The following is an 18369-nucleotide window of genomic DNA, read 5'->3' on the forward strand; positions in this document are numbered from 1 at the left end:
TCACGAGGGTTTGATTTTGCAATCATTAAAAATATCCTTGCACACGACCCCAACTCCCAGGGTTCGGCTTCCTTGGAATGATGCCAGCGCAGAGCACGGCGCCTTTCGGATGGATCATTTTATTTATCATGATAAAGTAAAGGTAAAGGGACCCCTGACCATTAGTTCCAGTCGTGGACGACTCTGGGGTTGTGGCGCTCATCTCGCTTTATTGGCCGAGGGAGCCGGCGTACAGCTTCCGGGTCATGTGGCCAGCATGACTAAGCCGCTTCTGGCAAACCAGAGCAGCGCACAGAAACGCCGTTTACCTTCCCGCAGGAGTGGTACCTATTTATCTTTGACATGCTTTCGAAGTGCTAGGTTGGCAGGAGCAGGGACCGAGCAACGGGAGCTCACCCCGTCGTGGGAATTCAAACCGCCGACCTTCTGATCAGCAACTCCTAGGCCCTGTGGTTTAACGCACAGCGCCACCCGCGTCCCTATAATTTTTATCATGATAACACAGTATAAAAACAAAGAAACAAGAAACGGTAACAGCAGAATTAATGTTGCCAACATTAAATCTTGGCCCCAACAAAACCACCTAAACAATATCGCCCCATAAGAGTCTATAGGCTTCCTGAGAAGTAGGGATGGTCTCTGACCTCTAAAGCAGCCTCGGCAATTGCAGCTGGAATCAATCAATCAATCAATCAATCAATCAATCAATCAATCAGAGCCTCGCCCTCCCCAACAAGGTAGAAGGAGGCTAGCAAAACAGGCAGCTGGTCTCACAGGACTCTCAGCCAAGATGGTCTCTTTACATTTATATACAATCCCACCCTGTCCTCAGCTCTCACCTGTGGCTCCTAGAAGCTGTCAGGAGCTGACAGCTGCCACACCCTGCAAACGGCTTCAAATGATCAGCTAAACCAGGTGAGGGGAGCCAAAAATAATAATAATGTATTATTTGTATTCCACCCATCTGGCTGGGTTTCCCCAGTCACTCTGGGCAGCTCCCAACAGAATTACAGTGGTACCTCGGGTTACAGATGCTTCAGGTTACAGACGCTTCAGATTACAGACTCCGTTAACCCAGAAATAGTACCTCGGGTTAAGAACTTTGCTTCAGGATGAGAACAGAAATCGTGCGGCAGCGGGAGGCCCCATTAGCTAAAGTGGTGCTTCAGGTTAAGAACAGTTTCAGGTTAAGAAAGCACCTCCAGAAAGCACCACGGAGGCACCACTGTAATGATAACAAAAATTAAAAAGTGATAAAACATCAGACATTAAAAACTTCCCTAAACAGGGCTGCCTTCAGATGTCTTCTAAAAGTCAGATAGTTGACATCTGCTGGGAGGACATTCCGCAGGGTGGGCGCCACCACCGAGAAGGCCCTCTGTCTAATTCCCTGTAACCTTGCTTCTTGCAGGAAGGGAACCACCAGAAGGCCCTTGGAGCTGGACCTCAGTGTCTGGGCTGAACGATGGGGGTGGAGACGCTCCTTCAGGTATACTGGGCAGAGGCCATTTAGGGCTTTAAAGGTCAGCACCAACACTTTGAATTGTGCTTGGAAATGTACTGGGAGCCAATGAAGGTCTTTCGAGACTGGTGTTATGTGGTCTCGGCAGCTGCTCCCAGTCACCAATCTAGCTGCTGCATTCTGGGTCTCAACCCCTCAGTGAGTTAGGGGCTTCGCCTGTGTGCAAAGACAGGCTCTGGCAGATTTAGCAGATGAAACCAAGAGTGGGTCCAACGGTCAAGAGGGAGGTTTTGCACATGCTATAGAGCAGCGGTTCTCAACCCGTGGTTCCCCAGATGTTGTTGGACTACAAATCCCATCACCCCTAGCTAGCAAGGCCAGAGCTCAGGGATGATGGGAGTTGCAGTCCAACAACATCTGGGGACCCACAAGTTGAGAACGGCTGCTGTAGAGGGAAGTGAGGGGCAGATGGGGCTCATCTACCTGGGAAGGTGGACCATCTAGAAGAAGGAAAACCCTGACCCTAAATCACCGCTGCCTTGTGGGATATCTTCAGGAGAAACAGGCACCCCCAAACTTGGCCCTCCAGCTGTTTTGGGACTACATTTCCCATCGTCCCTGACCTCTGGTCCTGTTAGCTAGGGGTGATGGGAGTTGTAGTCCCAAAACAGCTGGAAGGCCAAGTTTGGGGATGCCTGCCCTACAAAAATCCAGAGTGGAGTCCCTAAGGCAGTTGGATGGTGCCTTGTATGCCTCCTGGCAAGTCTTGCAGCCAAGCTGGTGCCAAACATCTTGCTCTGCTTTCCTTTGGACCACATTAGCGAGGCTGAGGGGGGAGTGTCTTGCCATCTGGGCAGCCCAGGGCCTCCAGACACACTGCCCAGGCTTGCGCCCCAAGGAGGTCACTTGGGTGCTGCTAAGGCAGAGGTTAGAGGGACGTAGGTGGCACTGTGGGTTAAACCACAGAGCCTAGGACTTGTCGATCAGAAGATCAGCGGTTCGAATCCCCGCAATGGGGTGAGCTCCCATTGCTCGGTCCCTGCTCCTGCCAACCTAGCAGTTCGAAAGCACGTCAAAGTGCAAGTAGATAAATAGGTACCGCTCCGGCAGGAAGGTAAACGGTGTTTCCGTGCGCTGCTCTTGTTCGCCAGAAGTGGCTTAGTCATGCTGGCCACATGACCCGGAAGCTGTACGCCGGCTCCCTCGGCCAATAAAGTGAGATGAGTGCTGCAACCCCAGAGTCGGTCACAACTGGACCAATGGTCAGGAGTCCCTTTACCTTTACCTTAAGGCAGAGGTTTGGCTTCAACCCTGGAGGCGCACTCCACTGTTTCTCTAGAGACAAAGGTGCCAACTGCATTCTGCATGGGGTGAAGTGCTTCAGGGCATTAACACCACAACAGATCTCGCTTTTCCCATTAGTCAGAGCATGTCTGCAGCTTCTGGCATTCAACTCATTCACCCACACAGCTCTGTCCCAGCCTATTGCGGGCACACGCTAAACCCTGTCTGTGGTGCCTACCCCTTTTCCCCAAACAATGAGACAAGAGACCAGAGTATGGGTTCAAATGGGCCACAACTTTATTGACCTTCAGAAGTGGGAAACTTGGCACAGGCCTTGGCAGGTAACCCTCTCAGCCCGCCTGGCTGAGGATATGCAGGCAGACGAGGTCCAGTGAGAGGGGACTGCAAAGCGCAAACTTACACAGCATGCCCTTCCACCGACCTCGTCCCAGGAGTTTGACCTACATGCCGCCGCTCTATTTTTTTTTTAAGCTTTCCATTTTCTTTTCTTTTCTTTTTTTAAAATGCTTTTTATTAATTTTTAACATAAATATACAATTTTGATCCAAATTTTCACAAATTCCATACTTTTGGACTTCCTTCAACTTCTCTGACAATCATCCATATTTAACTCTTGCTTATGCATTTCTTCTGTTCTCTATTGCCATAAGTCCCCCCTCCAATCATCCATTTTCATTTAACAATATACCTCAGTTTTTACAGTGCTTCTTTAAACCCCACTAGCGTTGTTTGTACTTCACATGTACTTTTCAGATATTCCACAAATTTTCCCCAGTCCTCGATGAACTTTTGGTCTCGAAGATATCTAACTTTCCCTGTTAACTTGTCCAGTTCTGCATAGTCTGTTAATTTCATCCTCCATTCCTCTTTCGTCGGTATTTCCTCTTGTTTCCACTTCTGGGCCAGGAGAAACATGCCGCCGCTCTAGGGCCAGGGACTCCCGCTTTTTGCCCTTTAACGGGCCCTGCAAGCGCCGCCGCATGGGGAGGGAGCAGAAATACATTCCCCCCCCCCAACTTGATGTTAGACTAAAGGATACCTTGCTAAGGCCTAAAAACCGCCAAAGTTATGACGAAATTGCTTTGGGGAAGGGGAAACCTGCCAATGCAGGGAAAGTTCATTCCCAGTTCTGAATACAGTGGTACCTCGGCTTAAGTTCTGGAGGTCCGTTCTTAACCTGAAACTGTTCTTAACCTGAAGCACCACTTTAGCTAATGGGGCCTCCTGCTGCCGCCAGAGCACGATTTCTGTTCTCATCCTGAAGCAAAGTCCTTAACCTGAAGCACTATTTCTGGGTTAGTGGCGTCTGTAACCTGAAGCATATGTAACCTAAAGCGTATGTAACCTGAGGTACCACTGTACAGCAACCATCTTATGACCGCAGCAGCGCCTGCTGACCTGGAACGCAAAATATTAGCTATAAGGAAAGAATGATTAACTTGAAGATCACTGACTTAGGATGAAATTATTAAGGCAAGAAATTATTAATTTGAGGGAGGGTGGGTGGGTGATCCTGGAAGGAAGAACAGCAAAAGAGGCTTGAGCCAAGGAATCAGCCTCTTTTCTTTTGGCCTTAGGCCCACCCCTGGCTGGCTGCCCATTGTCCTCCCTGGCCGAGGGCGGGTCAAAGGCTGGCCCAAGCAGGTGGGTGGCACCCACCCAGGTGAGCCCTGCTTGGTGCCGCAACCCCCGCCCACCTGTGGGGAAGGGAGGGCGGATATTGCTTTCCATCAGGTCTTGCAGCCAAGCTCATCTTTTGAGATGCGGATCAGAGCATCGCCGAGGTCATTGTCCTACAAAGAAACTTGTCTGACTGGTTCCACAGCCTCTTCTGTTAGATTCAAACCCTTCCTGGTCCAGCACAGAGCTACCTTACTTAAGCATCTCTCTTAGCTCTTCCAGTTGACTCACCCAAAGCAATTCTCCCCATTTCCCCCTTGGCGTCGTTTCTCACCTAATTGCTAATTGCAACCCAGCTCAGCCCTTTGAAGGGAGGCACAGCACTGAATGTACCCCCCCCCCCGTCTTCCTCTGCAAAGGAGCTTGCTTAGGCAGTCCTCCAAACCCCTCCAATAATAATATCTAAGGACTGCAAGAGATGAAAAGCAACATCTCTAGGTCATGACTGCAAACTGTGTGTGTGTGTGTTTGTGTGCACGCGCTTAGAAACACAGAACTGTAGAGTTGGAAGGTACCTAAGGGTCATCTAGTCCAGGGGTCAGCAAACTTTTTCAGCTGGGGGCCGGTCCACTGTCCCTCAGACCTCATGGGGGCCGAACTATATTTTGGGGGGAAAACATGAAGGAATTCCTATGCCCTACAAAATAACCCGGAGATTCCTTTTAAATAAAAGCACACAATCTACTCATGTAAAAACATGCTGATTCCTAGACCGTCCACGTGTGAGTGTGGATTTTAATCCCACATTGTCAATTTCCTTTCTCTTTGAGGCCCCAGGCACCTGTTTCCTGTTTTCTTGTCCTGAGTAGAGATAAGCGTGGTGTCAGTTCCCGAAAAAAAGGTTGACAACTCTGGGGAACTCTTCCTTTAAAAAGATCAACAATGTTGAGGTTTCTTCCCCTACAACTCTGGGCAACCTGGGTGTGTGTGTGTGCCGGGTGGATATTTGCGCCCCGGCACCGTATTTGCTTAAGACGGCACTGTTTGCAGAGTTGCATCAGTTTCCCAGAAAGCAAACAACATCCACTTTTTTAGCGTGGAAAGAAATGCATTGGGGGGGGGGGAATACCCCAACTCTTAGCAGCGCTTGATTTATAACATAGAACACAACTACTTTGTAATACAATCGTGGGACACCCAGAAAGTATAAAACAGTACAGCTTCATGAGAATCACCCCCAAAATATAATCACAAACAAGCTTCTTACATATGTACCTTAAGCATGTATACAAATGCAGTGAGAGGCATGAGATTCCTTATATGGGTAATCTCATTTATATTTGTTCTAATTTGAGACAAAACAATTACTCATCTCTTCCATCAACACCAAGATGACTTCCTCTTTTCTGATCTTTCATATTCGTCAGAGTTGAAAATCCCTGTTCACAACAATATATCATTGAGAATAGCCAGTGCTCTTGAAGAGAGGCATAGATACTGTTTCTGGTTATATAGCTACCGTATTTTTCGCTCGATAACACGCACCCAACCATAACACGCATGTAGTTTTTAGAGGAGGAAAACAAGAAAAAAAATATTCTAAATGAAACAGTGGATGTATGATTTTTGTGGTTCATGCTGTGGCCACAGACATGTGATCTGGGGTAGCCCAATGCAAAAATCCTGAGGATCCATGTGGATCCATGTTTGTAACCACGTTTTTGCACCACTGCAGCCCCAGGCAACAGTGGGTGCATGATTTTTTTGGTGCAAACTGTAGCCATGGACATGCTATGTGATCTGATGGTGAATTTGGGGTGACCCAGTGCAAAAATCCTGAGGATCCATGTGGATCTGTGCTTTGTAACCACGTTTTAAGTGGGGAGGGAAGGAAAAGCACTCAAGGGACAAGAAGCACGCGTGGAGCAGGCTCTGCTTCTCTCCTTCCTCCCTTAGCGAGCTGAAAAACTTTGCTGGAGGGACAGAGAGCCTGCTTGCTTTAAAGGAGCCTACCAGACAGGAGCCGCTTACACTCGTGTAAGCGGCTCCCCTCCCCTCCCGCTTTGCTCCTTTAAAGAAGCAGGCACTCTGTCCCTCTCTCCTCCCCATTCAGCACAGACATTTCCCCTTACTTTCTAGGTGGAAAAAAATGTGTGTTATGGAGCGAAAACTACGGTAATAATAATAATAATAATAATAATAATAATAATAATAATAATAATAATATACTATACTACACTACACTGAAATGTTTCTTTGATTGTCCTTGAATCTTGTGAAATATATATAAATCTAATAAATGAATAAAATCAAGAAAATATATTGGCCTTATTTTCAGCTCTCCAATTCCACTATATAGCTCACATAACCCCTCAATTCTCACTTTTGTCCTCCTTGCTACCTGTGGGTTGAGGGAGAGCTCTTTGCCCCTTCCTTTGTTCTCTTGACAACTCACTAGGCTAGCCTGACTTGATTAGGTTTTAACACTTGCTGTATCCAGAGAATCGCAGTGCCTGGCACTCAGCTTAACACCCCAAGTCTCAATTAAATTCTAACACTAACTGGATCCAGGAATTTGGAGAGGTCCAGCACCCCTGAACCGGTAGCAACATCATCATTTAAACTGTCATTCCAAAAATGTAAAAACAAAAGCAATCCCTCAATAACTATTTTGTTTCTTATTACATATGGCGTTTCTCCCATATCATTAAGATTAAGTAAAGGTAAAGGGACCCCTGACCATTAGGTCCAGTCGTGGCCGACTCTGGGGTTGTGGTGCTCATCTCGCTTTACAGGCCGAGGAAGACAGTTTTTTCTGGGTCATGCGGCCAGCATGACTAAGCCGCTTCTGGTGAACCAGAGCAGCACACGGAACTGCCGTTTACCTTCCCGCCGGAGTGGTACCTATTTATCTACTTGCACTTTGACGTGCTTTTGAACTGCTAGGTTGGCAGGAGCAGGGACCGAGCAACAGGAGCTCACTCCGTCGCAGGGATTCGACCCGCCAACCTTCTGATCAGCAAGTCCTAGGCTCTGTGGTTTAACCCACAGCGCCACCCGCGTCCCTCCATTAAGATTAAAGATTAAATCAACACCTTCAGAATAAGTATCCAAAGGAGACTTGGAATATTGCAGCCAATACTTGTTCAAATATTATTCAACACTTACCGTATTTTTCTCTCTATAGGACACTTTTTTCACTCCAAAAATTAAGTGGAAATGTGTGTGCGTCCTATGGAGCGAATGCAGGCTCCTTGGCTTCAGCGATAGCAACACGAAGCCTCCGAAGCGCAGAGGGAGCGCTCCCTCCGCGCTCCGGAGGCTTCGCGTTGCTTTCGCTGAAGCCTGGAGAACAAGAGGGGTCGGTGCACACCAACCCCTCTCACTCTCCAGGCTTCAAGGATAGCTGCCTGAAGCCTCCGGAGCGCAGCAGGAGCAAGACTCTCCTGGCTTCAGCGAAAGGAACCCGAAGCCTCTGGAGGGCAGCAGGAACTCGCGCTATGCTCCAAAGGCTTCAGGGATAGCTGCCTGAAGACTCCGAAGTGCAGTGGGAGGTCCCGCTGTGCTCCGGAGGCTTCGGGTTCCTTTTGCTGAAGCCGGGAGAGCAAGACTCTCCTGGCTTCAGCAGAGAGGGAGAGCTGCGCAGCGCCCCTTCAGCCAAGCAGGAGGAGAAATGGAAGGGGTTCCGTTTCTCCTGCCGCTTCGCTAATCGGTGCTGAGCAGACAGGGTAAGGATTTTTTCCCCCTTGTTCTCCCCCTCTAAAACAAGGTGCGTCCTATGGTTGGGTGTGTCCTATAGAGCGAAAAATACGGTATATAAGAAGGGTGTTTATAACCACTCCAAAAGGCCTAAAGCTTTTCTTATCTCCAGTCCCAATTTGGACCAAATGCTCTGTGCCCCCAGATAGGGGGTTGCTTGCTTCCCCATAGCATCCCCCAGGCAGGGCTGGATTTAGGTTTGTTGATGCCCTAAGCTACTGAAGGTAATGGGGCCCTTTATATGCGATATTTTAGGGAGCAGTCTAGCAGGCGGGGCCCATGACTTACATCAGGGGTCAGCAAACATTTTCAGCAGGGGGCCAGTCCACTGTCCCTCAGACTTTGGGTGGGGGGTCGGACTATATTTTAGGGAAAAAATGAACAAATTCCTATGCCCCACAAATAACCCAGAGATGCATCTTAAATAAAAGGACACATTCTACTCGTGTAAAAACAGGACAGTCCGCTGGCTGGATTTAGAAGGCGATTGGGCTGGATCCGGCCCCCGGGGCCTTAGTTTGCCTACCCATGACTTACATCATAGGAGGCTGCACAACACAAAACACGGTTGCCGTATGTAGGTTTTATTTTATTTGTTTTTCAATCTTATATTTTGGAAACGAACATCCAGTTCCCCCCCCCTTTAATTTTTTTTTGGCCCCCAAGAGGGTGGGGCCCCAAGCTATAGCATGTTTAGGTTTTTGCATTTTAGTGTTCTGTTGGAAGTGGACCAGAGTGGCTGGGAAAACCCAGCCAGATGGGCCGGGTATAAATAATAAATTATTATTATTATATCTCATGCGTAAAACGGCACTGCTCCCAGGGCGCATTTTGGAAAGCTTTCGTTTCTGGTGAAAGGGCACCTCGGCAGCAAGAAACGAAAGAGAGATGCGAAGCCCAGGAGGTGGGTTTGGGGAGGAACAACAAAATTAGAAAAAAGGCTTTGCAGCCTCCGCCAAGCCGCCTTGGATTTGAGGAGAAGCTACACGTGGGTTGATCTCATCCGGCCCCTCCGGCGGTTTATAAGCAGCTTGCGCGTAAATTGCTGCGCGCTGGGCAGCTGCTGCAAGTCGGAACCGTCCTTCGGTGCTGTTACTCCGCTGTTTTCATTTTTTATTTTTGCAACCCAGCGCAAGAGTTTTCGCCGCCCCTCCACCCCGGAGGTGGGATCCGTCTTTGCAAAAAAAAGATAAGGGGGGAAAAAAGGAAGCGCAGACAAGACTGCATCCAAAATGAAGGCGTCTTTTGCAGTCCTCCTGGCCGCCTGTCTCTGCGTGCAAAGAGGTAAGGCCTTTCCATTTCCACGAGACAGGACGCGTTTAGGGTTTCTGACCCCCCACAATACAAAATTGTAAGTTTTTCTCCCCCCCCCCCGTCTCTCCGCCCAATATCAATTTAGGTTATTTTTAAGGATGCCCGTTAGCCGCTAGCAGGCGTAGCTGCCGCGTCTGCCTTTATCTCTGCAAAGCGGGGGGAGGATAGCTTGCTTTTGCGGCCGCCCTGAGTCTGGTTTGCGAAAATGGGCGTTGCAGGGGCTCGTTAAAAGAGCGCAAGGTACGCCGCGATCCTAAACCTCTGGGAGGAAGCGCCGCTGGATTGAACAGGAATTCTGGGTAGGCGTGGCTTAGGGTTGCGCTCGATCCTAAGGGTGCCGCCCTGACCCCATTTGCCTGGGATTGTCCTGCGGTTCTGTGCACGCGGTAAATGAGAAAGGAGGCCCACCGGGCACACCTGGGTCTGCTTTCGAGCCAATGTGCGCTTCATACAGTGTGGCGTAGTGGTTAGAGTGGTGGGTTAGGATCCTGGGGACCGGCGTTGGGGCGGAATGGTGGGATGCGGATTGGGCCGGAAGCCCAAAGATTAGGCAGGGAAAGCCCCCTCTGACGTCAGACAGGACTATCTGTGGTGATGCGCAGGGAGGCACTCGGCACGTGCTCAGAGACGTTCTTGGTACAAGGGCTTTGCAAGAGTCGGGGGAGGGGCGGCTGCTGGGAATGGTACCCCCCCCCCCAAAAAAAACCCCAGTGGCACTCCTGGTATGTCATTTTTGTATGGAGATGCAGAAGGCGCTGAGTTAATTTTAATCTCATGTATTCTTTTGAAACATACAGAATTTAAAAGTATGGATGTGAGTTTTTCTTGATTTTCTTGCTTTATTTTTCTGTAAACTCTTGCATGCATGGGAGCAGGGCCGGGAAGAGAAGGTGGCAACCCCTACAGAGTGCCAAAAAATCCAGGAATGTGGGGAAGGGGGAAGCAGTCCACGAGGTCTTTTCCACCTCCTTTGTCTGAGGGTCTGGAGCTCTGCCAGGGACTCTTGCAAAAAACTCCGGGTTTTGTGGTCGCTCCCATTGTGGTGCTGTGGAATTTTTCCGGCATGATGTAAAAGCTGGGATGGTACGGAATGGGAAGGAATGCCCTCCAGCTGTTTTCGGACTACAACTCCCATGATCCCTAGCTAACAGGACCAGTGGTCAGGGATGCTGGGAATTGTAGTCCATCACTGAATTAAAGGGATGCGCCAGAGATGCATCGGAGCAATATTTTAGAGCGGAAACATTTATGGTTTTTTCTTACTCTTCCGGGAATGCGAGTTCCAGGATTCTGTGGCTCAGTGCCTGTCCCAGCTAGTCCTTTGCGACGGGTAAAATTCTGGGCTGCTGGCAACATCCCTTTCTGTCTCGGTGAATATCCCTTTCCCATCCCCCAAGTGATTTATGCCCTACTCAAAACAGCATTGTAAAAAACCCAGAGAGCATGAAAACCAAGCCTGCCTGTACGTCCCACAAGCCCTGACCTGCCTTTTCCTGCTGTTAAAAAGCCTTTGCTTTTCAATAACCCAATTACCTGTAGTCCTTCAGTCATTCTGGTCCTTCCTGGTGGAGAGGATATGGATGGCTAGCAGTTTTTCCACAGGCATCTTCTTGGCCATTGTGAGAACAGGATCCTGGAGCCCAGGAGGGGGCAGTGGCCGGATCCAGCAGGCTCTGCTTACATTCTTACGCTCCGTAATTGAATGAACAGCTGCAGAGTTGTATCTCAAGAGGAATCGGGTTCCTCTGGCGAACAATGGAAGTATTCTGTATTTATTTTACTTGTTATAATAGAGGTCAGGTCCTGGCAAGCCCGCCTCTCTCGGTTTACACAGAAGGTAGAAGAGGCCTTTTGGAAACTGCATTCCTTAACTCAGTGTTCCCCAACCTTGGGCCTCCAGCTGTTTTTTGGACTACAATTCCCATCATCCTTGACCACTGGTCTTGCTAGCGAGGGATGATGGGAGTTGTAGTCCAAAAACAGCTGGAGGCCCAAGGTTGGGGAACACTGCCTTAACTAGGCAAAGAGAATGAAGATGGGGATCCGGCTGTTTCTTGGGGGAGATTACCCACCATCACTTGATCATTGAGGAAGGCCAGGTTCCCTATGAAATTACCGTATTTTTCACTCTATAGGGCGCACTGGATCATAGGGCGCACCTAGTTTTTTCTTTGGGGGGGGGGAATAAAGAAAAACAATTATTCTCCCCCCCCCCCCGAGCCCCAAGAGCAAAGAAGCCATGACAGTGAGCGGGATGGATCCCGCTAGCTGTCTTAGCTTCGTTTTTAGCCTCTGGGCTGGGGCAGGGGAAGCCCAAGCTTCCCCTGACCCCAGCCCCCAGAACGGGTCCGGGAGCGAAGGCGAGGTTGAGCTCCTGGAGCTTGCTGCTATCCGAAGCCCGGGGAGCGCGGCACTGTAGCCCGCTCCACACCCCGGGTTTCGGGCTGCAGGCTGCTGTCCGCAAGCCTTGGGAGCCCGGCAGGAGTTCCCAAGGCTTGCGGATAGGTGCCCCAAGCCTAGAGAGCGAGAGGGGTCAGTGCGGGGAAAAAGTGTGCCCTATAGAGCGAAAAATACGGTAGTTTGAGATTATGTCCCACCGTTCCTTCCAAGGGTGCCCAGAGCTTCAGGTTTCTTAATTTTGATCTGAGGTCAGGAAAGTGATTCACAGATGGTATTTAACTCTTGGGTAGGCTTGCTAAAAGGGACCATGGAAGGAGAAGAAGGGAAGTCATTGATATATTGAGGATGTAAAAAGAGTATTATAAATTGTAAAATAGAATGTGTGTGTGAAAGTGAAACAAGAGGAAAGCACTGGTGTGGTGTAATAATAATAATAATAATAATAATAATAATAATAATAAATTTATTTGTACCCCGCCCATTGCTCAGTCCCAGCTCCTGCCAACCTAGCAGTTCGAAAGCACGTCAGAGTGCAAGTAGATAAATAGGTACCACTCTAGCAGGAAGGTAAACGGTGTTTCCGTGTGCTGCTCTGGTTTGCCAGAAGCGTCTTAGTCATGCTGGCCACATGACCCGGAAGCTGTCTGCAGACAAACGCCTGCTCCCTTGGCCAATAAAGCGAGATGAGCACCGCAACCCCAGAGTTGGTCACGACTGGACCTACTGGTCAGGGGTCCCTTTACCTTTACAGGAGCCTAGCTAAAGGAACTTTAAAGACTGAATTTTCCTTTTGGACACAATTTGAATGAGTTTTCTGTTTGTGGCTTCTGTAGTAGATCTTGTAGTAAATCTTATTAATATAAGATTTAGAACGTAGAGTGGTTTGGTAGCGTTTTGTGTGCTGCTTATGCGCTGCTTACTTTACACTGGTCTATCCCTGGTTTAGGGCACCATTTTTCACCCCGAAGGAAACGGTTGTTATTGTTCATTTCATATCTATGCCACTTTAGATTTTAAAGGGGGGGGGGATCTCAAAACTGGTTCGCATTACATTAAAACATCAAATCTAGAATAAAATTCAAGATTCAAGGAAAATATTTCAGAGTGCCATTTTTGCTCCCCCCCCCAACACTTTTATCTACCTACTTGCCGTATTTTTCGCTCTATAAGATGCACCAGACCACAAGACGCACCTAGTTTTGGAGGAGGAAAACAAGAATAAAAATATTCTGAATCCCAGAAGCCAGAACAGCAAGAGGGATCGCTGCGCAGTGAAAGCAGCAATCCCTCTTGCTGTTCTGGCTTCTGGGATAGCTGCGCAGCCTGCATTCGCTCCATAAGACGCACACACATTTCCCCTTACTTTTTAGGAGGGAAAAAGTGAGTCTTATAGAGCAAAAAATACGGTAATTTATAGAGCTGCCCCTTGGCGGACATACTCTAGGAAGCCCGTGTGGTGTAGTGGTTAGAGTGTCGGACTAGGAGCTGGGAGATCAGGGTTCAAATCCCCACTTCGCTGTGAAACTCACTGGAGGACCTTGGAGTCAATCCCAGCCTCCTCACTTTCCTCGCAGGGTCATTGACGGGATTAAGTGGGAAAGGGGTGAACTATGTACTCCTTGGAGATAAATGCAGTGAATAAGCTCTTACCTGCCTAAGAAAACTGGAGGGACCAGCCACAATTGGACCCACACCAGTTGCAAAATACACCTGGCTAATTTTGAACGCTGCTTGTGGGTCAGTGGTGCATTTCTGGTGATATACTTTGGCAATCAGGGTGGGCAAAAATCAATGATTTTTTTAAAAAAATAATTGGATTTTTCCTAATATTAATTGGATTTTTAAAATAAAATGCTTTTGGAGGAAAAATCTTCCTAAAGATAGTTTTCTATTTAAGTTACATTGTAGTCCAAAGGCTATTCATTAGGAAATAAGGATTTGTTTTAAGTTTTTCATGTATGTTAAAACTCAGTCTGTTGTTTTTTTTAATTGTTTAACCACATCAGTTAACAAACATGGATACTATGTTATTGTTTTAGTTAAATAAATTGTTATTAAGGAAATGATTATTTTTCTCCTCCCAATAAAGTACACCAGAAAAGTTGTCCAAATGCAAAGTTAACTTATTAAACCTCACAATAATTTCCTAATTATCTATGTATTTATAATAGTATAACCAAATCAGTAATTTTTGACAGAACTGTAAAAACTATTCTGAAAATTTATTCTTCCAAAAACAAAACCTTCATCTGGTTGTAAATATTGAGATGATACCAGCAAGAATGAGTCTTTCTGTAAAAAAAGAAAGGAAGATTTTAATCAAGTCTTATGGACTAGTGATTTAAATCAATTTGATTTAAATCAAATCCACCCTGGCTGGAAGGGGAAGTTAAAAAGGTGTCTAAACGTCAAAAAGCTGAGTGGGTTGTGGGATGAGTGAAAGCGCCTATAGCAGGTATAGGCAAACTCCGGTCCTCCAGATGTTTTGGCACTACAACTCCCATCATCCCTAGCTAACAGGACCAGTGGTCAGGGATGATGGGATTTGTAGTCCCAAACATCTGGAGGGCCAGAGTTTGCCTGTGCCTGGCCTATGGTTTCATCCTGGGTTTGCTTACTCAGACGTAAGCCCTGGCAACAAGAGGATATGGCCGAGTTGGAAGCGGGAAACTGTTGCATCTAATTCCGGGAATGGTTTTAACTGTTTTTCAGCTTCGTCGCTGGTGTGCTGGTACTGCGAAGGAGCGGAATCAAACTGGGGCTGCTGGAGGTGGCAGATTTGCTCTGATTCAGAAACCTCTTGTGCTACCGTCTACGTTGGTGCAGGACTGGGTAGGTGTATTTTAAACTGGGGGCACGAGGGTTGCTTTATCAGGTAAGGAGATTCTTGGGTTAACGGACTGTGGGGTTTCCTGTCTTTTGCTACAATCAGCCTTCATCGTTTGATGGATAGGCAAGTCTCTCCCGATGGAGACCACAAGCCCATCTAGTCTGGGATAGGGGTCTTGGTTTATTTTGGCTGGCAGGCTGGAGTCCCCATGGACCGACCTATCAAGTCCAAGGGATGCGGGTCTAAACCACGGAGCCTCTTGGGCTTGCTGAACAGAAGGTTGGCGGTTCGAGTCCCCACGATGGAGTGAGCTCCCATTTCTCTGTCTCAGCTCGTGCCAACCTAGCAGTTTGAAAGCACACCAGTGCGAGTAGATGAATAGGTATCACTGCAGAGGAAAGGTAAATGGCATTTCCGTGCGCTCTGGTTTAAGCCATGGTGTTCCGTTGTGCCAGAAGCGGTTTAGTCCTGCTGGCCACATGACCTGGAAAGCTCTCTGTGGACAAACACCTGCTCCCTCGGCCTGAAAGCGAGATGAGCGCCGCAACCCCATAGTCGCATTTGACTGAACTTAACCATCCAGGGGTCCTTTATCTTTTACCTGTCAAGCACCCCACATGTTGTGTGGTGACAGTTTCAGTGGGGTTCACCCTGTGCCAGAAACTCATACATACAATCTAATTGCCAAATGGCACCTTATACCTGGGTTACGGTTGCCACAATGGAATGTCTAGCTGCCACCTTTTCCCAATGAAGCTGCTTCTTCTTAAAAACTTCCCTAAACAGGGCCGCCTTCAGTTGTCTTTTAAAAGTAAAATAGTTGTTTATTGCCTTGACATCTGCTGGGAGGGTGTTCCACAGGGCAGGCGCCACCACCGAGAAGGCCCTCTGCCTGTTTCCTGTAGCTGTGCTTCTCACAGTGAGGGAACTGCTAGGCCATCGGAGCTGGACCTCATGACCTCGAAGCTGTACCAATAAAGTACAATAAAGCGAGATGAGCGCCACAAGCCCAGAGTCGGCCACGACTGGACCTAATGGTCAGGGGTCCCTTTACCTTTATCCTATCTCCTCCCAGTCTCCTCTTTTCCAGGCTAAACATACCCAACCCCTTCAACCATTCCTCATAAGGCTTAGATTCCAGACCCTTCATAATCTTGGTCACCCTCCTCTGCACACATTCCAGATTGCCAATATCCTTCTCAAATTGTGGCACACAGAACTGGATCCAGGACTCCAGATGTGGTCTGTCCAAGACAGAATAGAGTGGGACTGTGACGTCCCTTGATCTAGACACTAGGCTTCTATTAATGCAGTCTAGGATAGCGCTAACTTTTGCTGCTGCTGCTGCATCACACTGCTGACTCACGTTAGGCTTGTGGTCCACCAAGACCCCTAGATCCTTACTGCTAGTAAGCCAAGTGCCCCCCATCTTATATTTGTGCAGCTGGTTCTTCCTGCCTAAGTGCAGAACCTGACATTTGTCCCTACTGAAATTCGTTTTGTTGGCTACGGCGCAGCTGTCCAATCTTGAATCCCAATTATGTCCTCCCTGCTATTAGCTACCCCACCCAGTTTGCTGACTCTCCTGGTATGCCCCACGGAGGACCTTATGGTCTTCCAACAAAACCATCTTTGAGGTCCCGGGCCACAGGGAGGTCAGACTGGCCTCAACCAGAGCCAGGGCTTTTTTGGTTGTGGCCCTGATCTGGTGGAACGCTCTGTCACAAGAGACTAGGGCCCTGCGGGACTTGACATCTTTCCGCAGGGCCTGCAAGACATAGCTGTTCCACCAGGCTTTTGGCCAAGGCACAGTCTGACCCCCTCCTTTGGTAATCCACACAGAACTCTAGCCCAATGGTTGCCATTAATTTGATTCTGAATTGATTTTAGAATGCATTTCAATTACCGTATTTTTTGCTGTATAAGACTCACTTTTTCCCTCCTAAAAAGTAAGGGGAAATGTGTGTGCGTCTTATGGAGCGAATGCAGGCTGCGCAGCTATCACAGAAGCCAGAACAGCAAGAGGGATCGCTGCTTTCAATGCACAGCGATCCCTCTTGCTGTTCTGGCTTCTGAGATTCAGAATATTTTTTTTCTTGTCTTCCTCCTCCAAAAACTAGGTGCGTCTTGTGGTCTGGTGCGTCTTATAGAGCGAAAAATACAGTAATTGATTGCGATTTTATGTAAACGGTGTTACTTTTACTGTTATCCGCTCTGAGCCCGGCTCAGCTGGGGAAGGTGGGATATAAATAAAATATTATTATTACTATTATTATTACTGATGGCCATCCTCTGTTGACTTGATTCCTTCCTTCCAGCTGGTTATTCGTCACAGTCCATCACCAAAGGATGTGTTCCAGTTTGCCCACAAATGGGGGTCAACCTTGGCTTCGCAGCCACGTCCGTCAGCTGCTGTTCGTCTTTCTTATGCAACATCAACGGAGCCAGCAGCGTCAAAACAAACCACCTGATCTTGGCTGCTGGGATCGCCGCCAGCTTCTTCTACCTCTTTGGACCCAGGCTGTGATTTTTTGAGAAATATTTGCACGCAGGAGGAGTCTGCTCAGCCTTCTCCGCCGAGAAGCCCCCAAATAATGTGTTTTTCAATGGCATATAATTCCATTGCTTTTTAACCCAAATGAATCTGTGTCTCTGCACTTTGTATTGGTCTTAAGAGGAGACAGACCTTTTCCACTTCTCATTTTTTGGGGTGGGGGGAGGGGGAATGAGATGTTTTGTATGGCAACACTGCCCCCTTGAGGCTGCTGGGATTTTTGCACACCCTGGTGAGGCGCTGCAGTTTGTTGGGGAAATAATTTTGCACGAAATAGAAGCCAAAAACTCCGCTGAACAAAACATTCCTAATCCCTATCGGGGGGCTTTAAACAGGGGCCTTAAACTGTGTTTTCCTCTTGATGGCTCACCAGGAGGCAAAATCGACTGGAGGCGGGGGCGGGAAAACACCTCAGATGAAATCATTTTTTTTTTTTTGTATATTCTGAATTTACATCCATTTTTTTGCTTGTCACATTTCACATAAAGAGCAATGTGACATGCATGAAGTGTTTGGATTCGGAGCAGGGATTTGGTTTTTTTGTTTTGCCTGTTAAAAATTTACATTAAAAAGTGAACACTGTCTAGACAATTTTGCAAGCTATGTGGGTTTTCAACACACGGTTCACTTGTGCTTTCTGAACTTTAATAAATACATTTTAGTTTTTACCTTACTTCATTTCCCCCCCTTCTGTTTTCCTGTCACAGTTGCATGTCGTGTGTTTTCCTGAAACAACTTATGTTATTAAGGGAAGTAATAGTGCCACTATATTCTGCTCTGGTCAGACCTCACCTGGAGTACTGTGTCCAGTTTTGGGCACCACAGTTCAAGGAGGACACTGACAAACTGGAACGTGTCCAGAGGAGGGCAACCAAAATGGTCAAAGGCCTGGAAACGATGCCTTATGAGGAACGGCTAAGGGAGCTGGGCATGCTTAGCCTGGAGAAGAGGAGGTTAAGGGGTGATATGATAGCCATGTTCAAATATATAAAAGGATGTCACATAGAGGAGGGAGAAAGGTTGTTTTCTGCTGCTCCAGAGAAGCGGACATGGAGCAATGGATCCAAACTACAAGAAAGAAGATTCCGCCTAAACATTAGGAAGAACTTCCTGACAGTAAGAGCT

At 47.8% G+C, this 18369-nt stretch overlaps 1 protein-coding gene across 1 annotated transcript; it reads left to right on the forward strand.

Moving 5' to 3' along the window:
- The first annotated feature begins 9152 nt into the window (after positions 1-9152).
- LOC310681392 (lymphocyte antigen 6E-like) lies at positions 9153-17917 on the forward strand. The gene is made up of 3 exons (XM_083449119.1): positions 9153-9430; positions 14573-14692; positions 17009-17917. Exons 1-3 carry the CDS (start codon positions 9379-9381, stop codon positions 17215-17217), a joined length of 381 nt encoding a protein of 126 aa, XP_083305245.1. The 5' UTR covers positions 9153-9378; the 3' UTR covers positions 17218-17917.
- The last annotated feature ends 452 nt before the right edge of the window (positions 17918-18369 follow it).

This window comes from Podarcis tiliguerta (assembly GCF_965153285.1).
Source record: "Podarcis tiliguerta genome assembly, chromosome: 7".
NCBI lineage: Eukaryota > Metazoa > Chordata > Lepidosauria > Squamata > Lacertidae > Podarcis > Podarcis tiliguerta.

Bases quoted from the DNA above. Each gene is read 5' to 3' on its own strand.
- LOC310681392 (XM_083449119.1), top strand. From the start codon at position 9,379: ATGAAGGCGTCTTTTGCAGTCCTCCTGGCCGCCTGTCTCTGCGTGCAA. The intron at 9,431-14,572 runs GTAAGGCCTTTC...ACTGTTTTTCAG, and splicing joins CTGTCTCTGCGTGCAAAGAG to CTTCGTCGCTGGTGTGCTGG. The intron at 14,693-17,008 runs GTAGGTGTATTT...CCTTCCTTCCAG, and splicing joins CTACGTTGGTGCAGGACTGG to CTGGTTATTCGTCACAGTCC.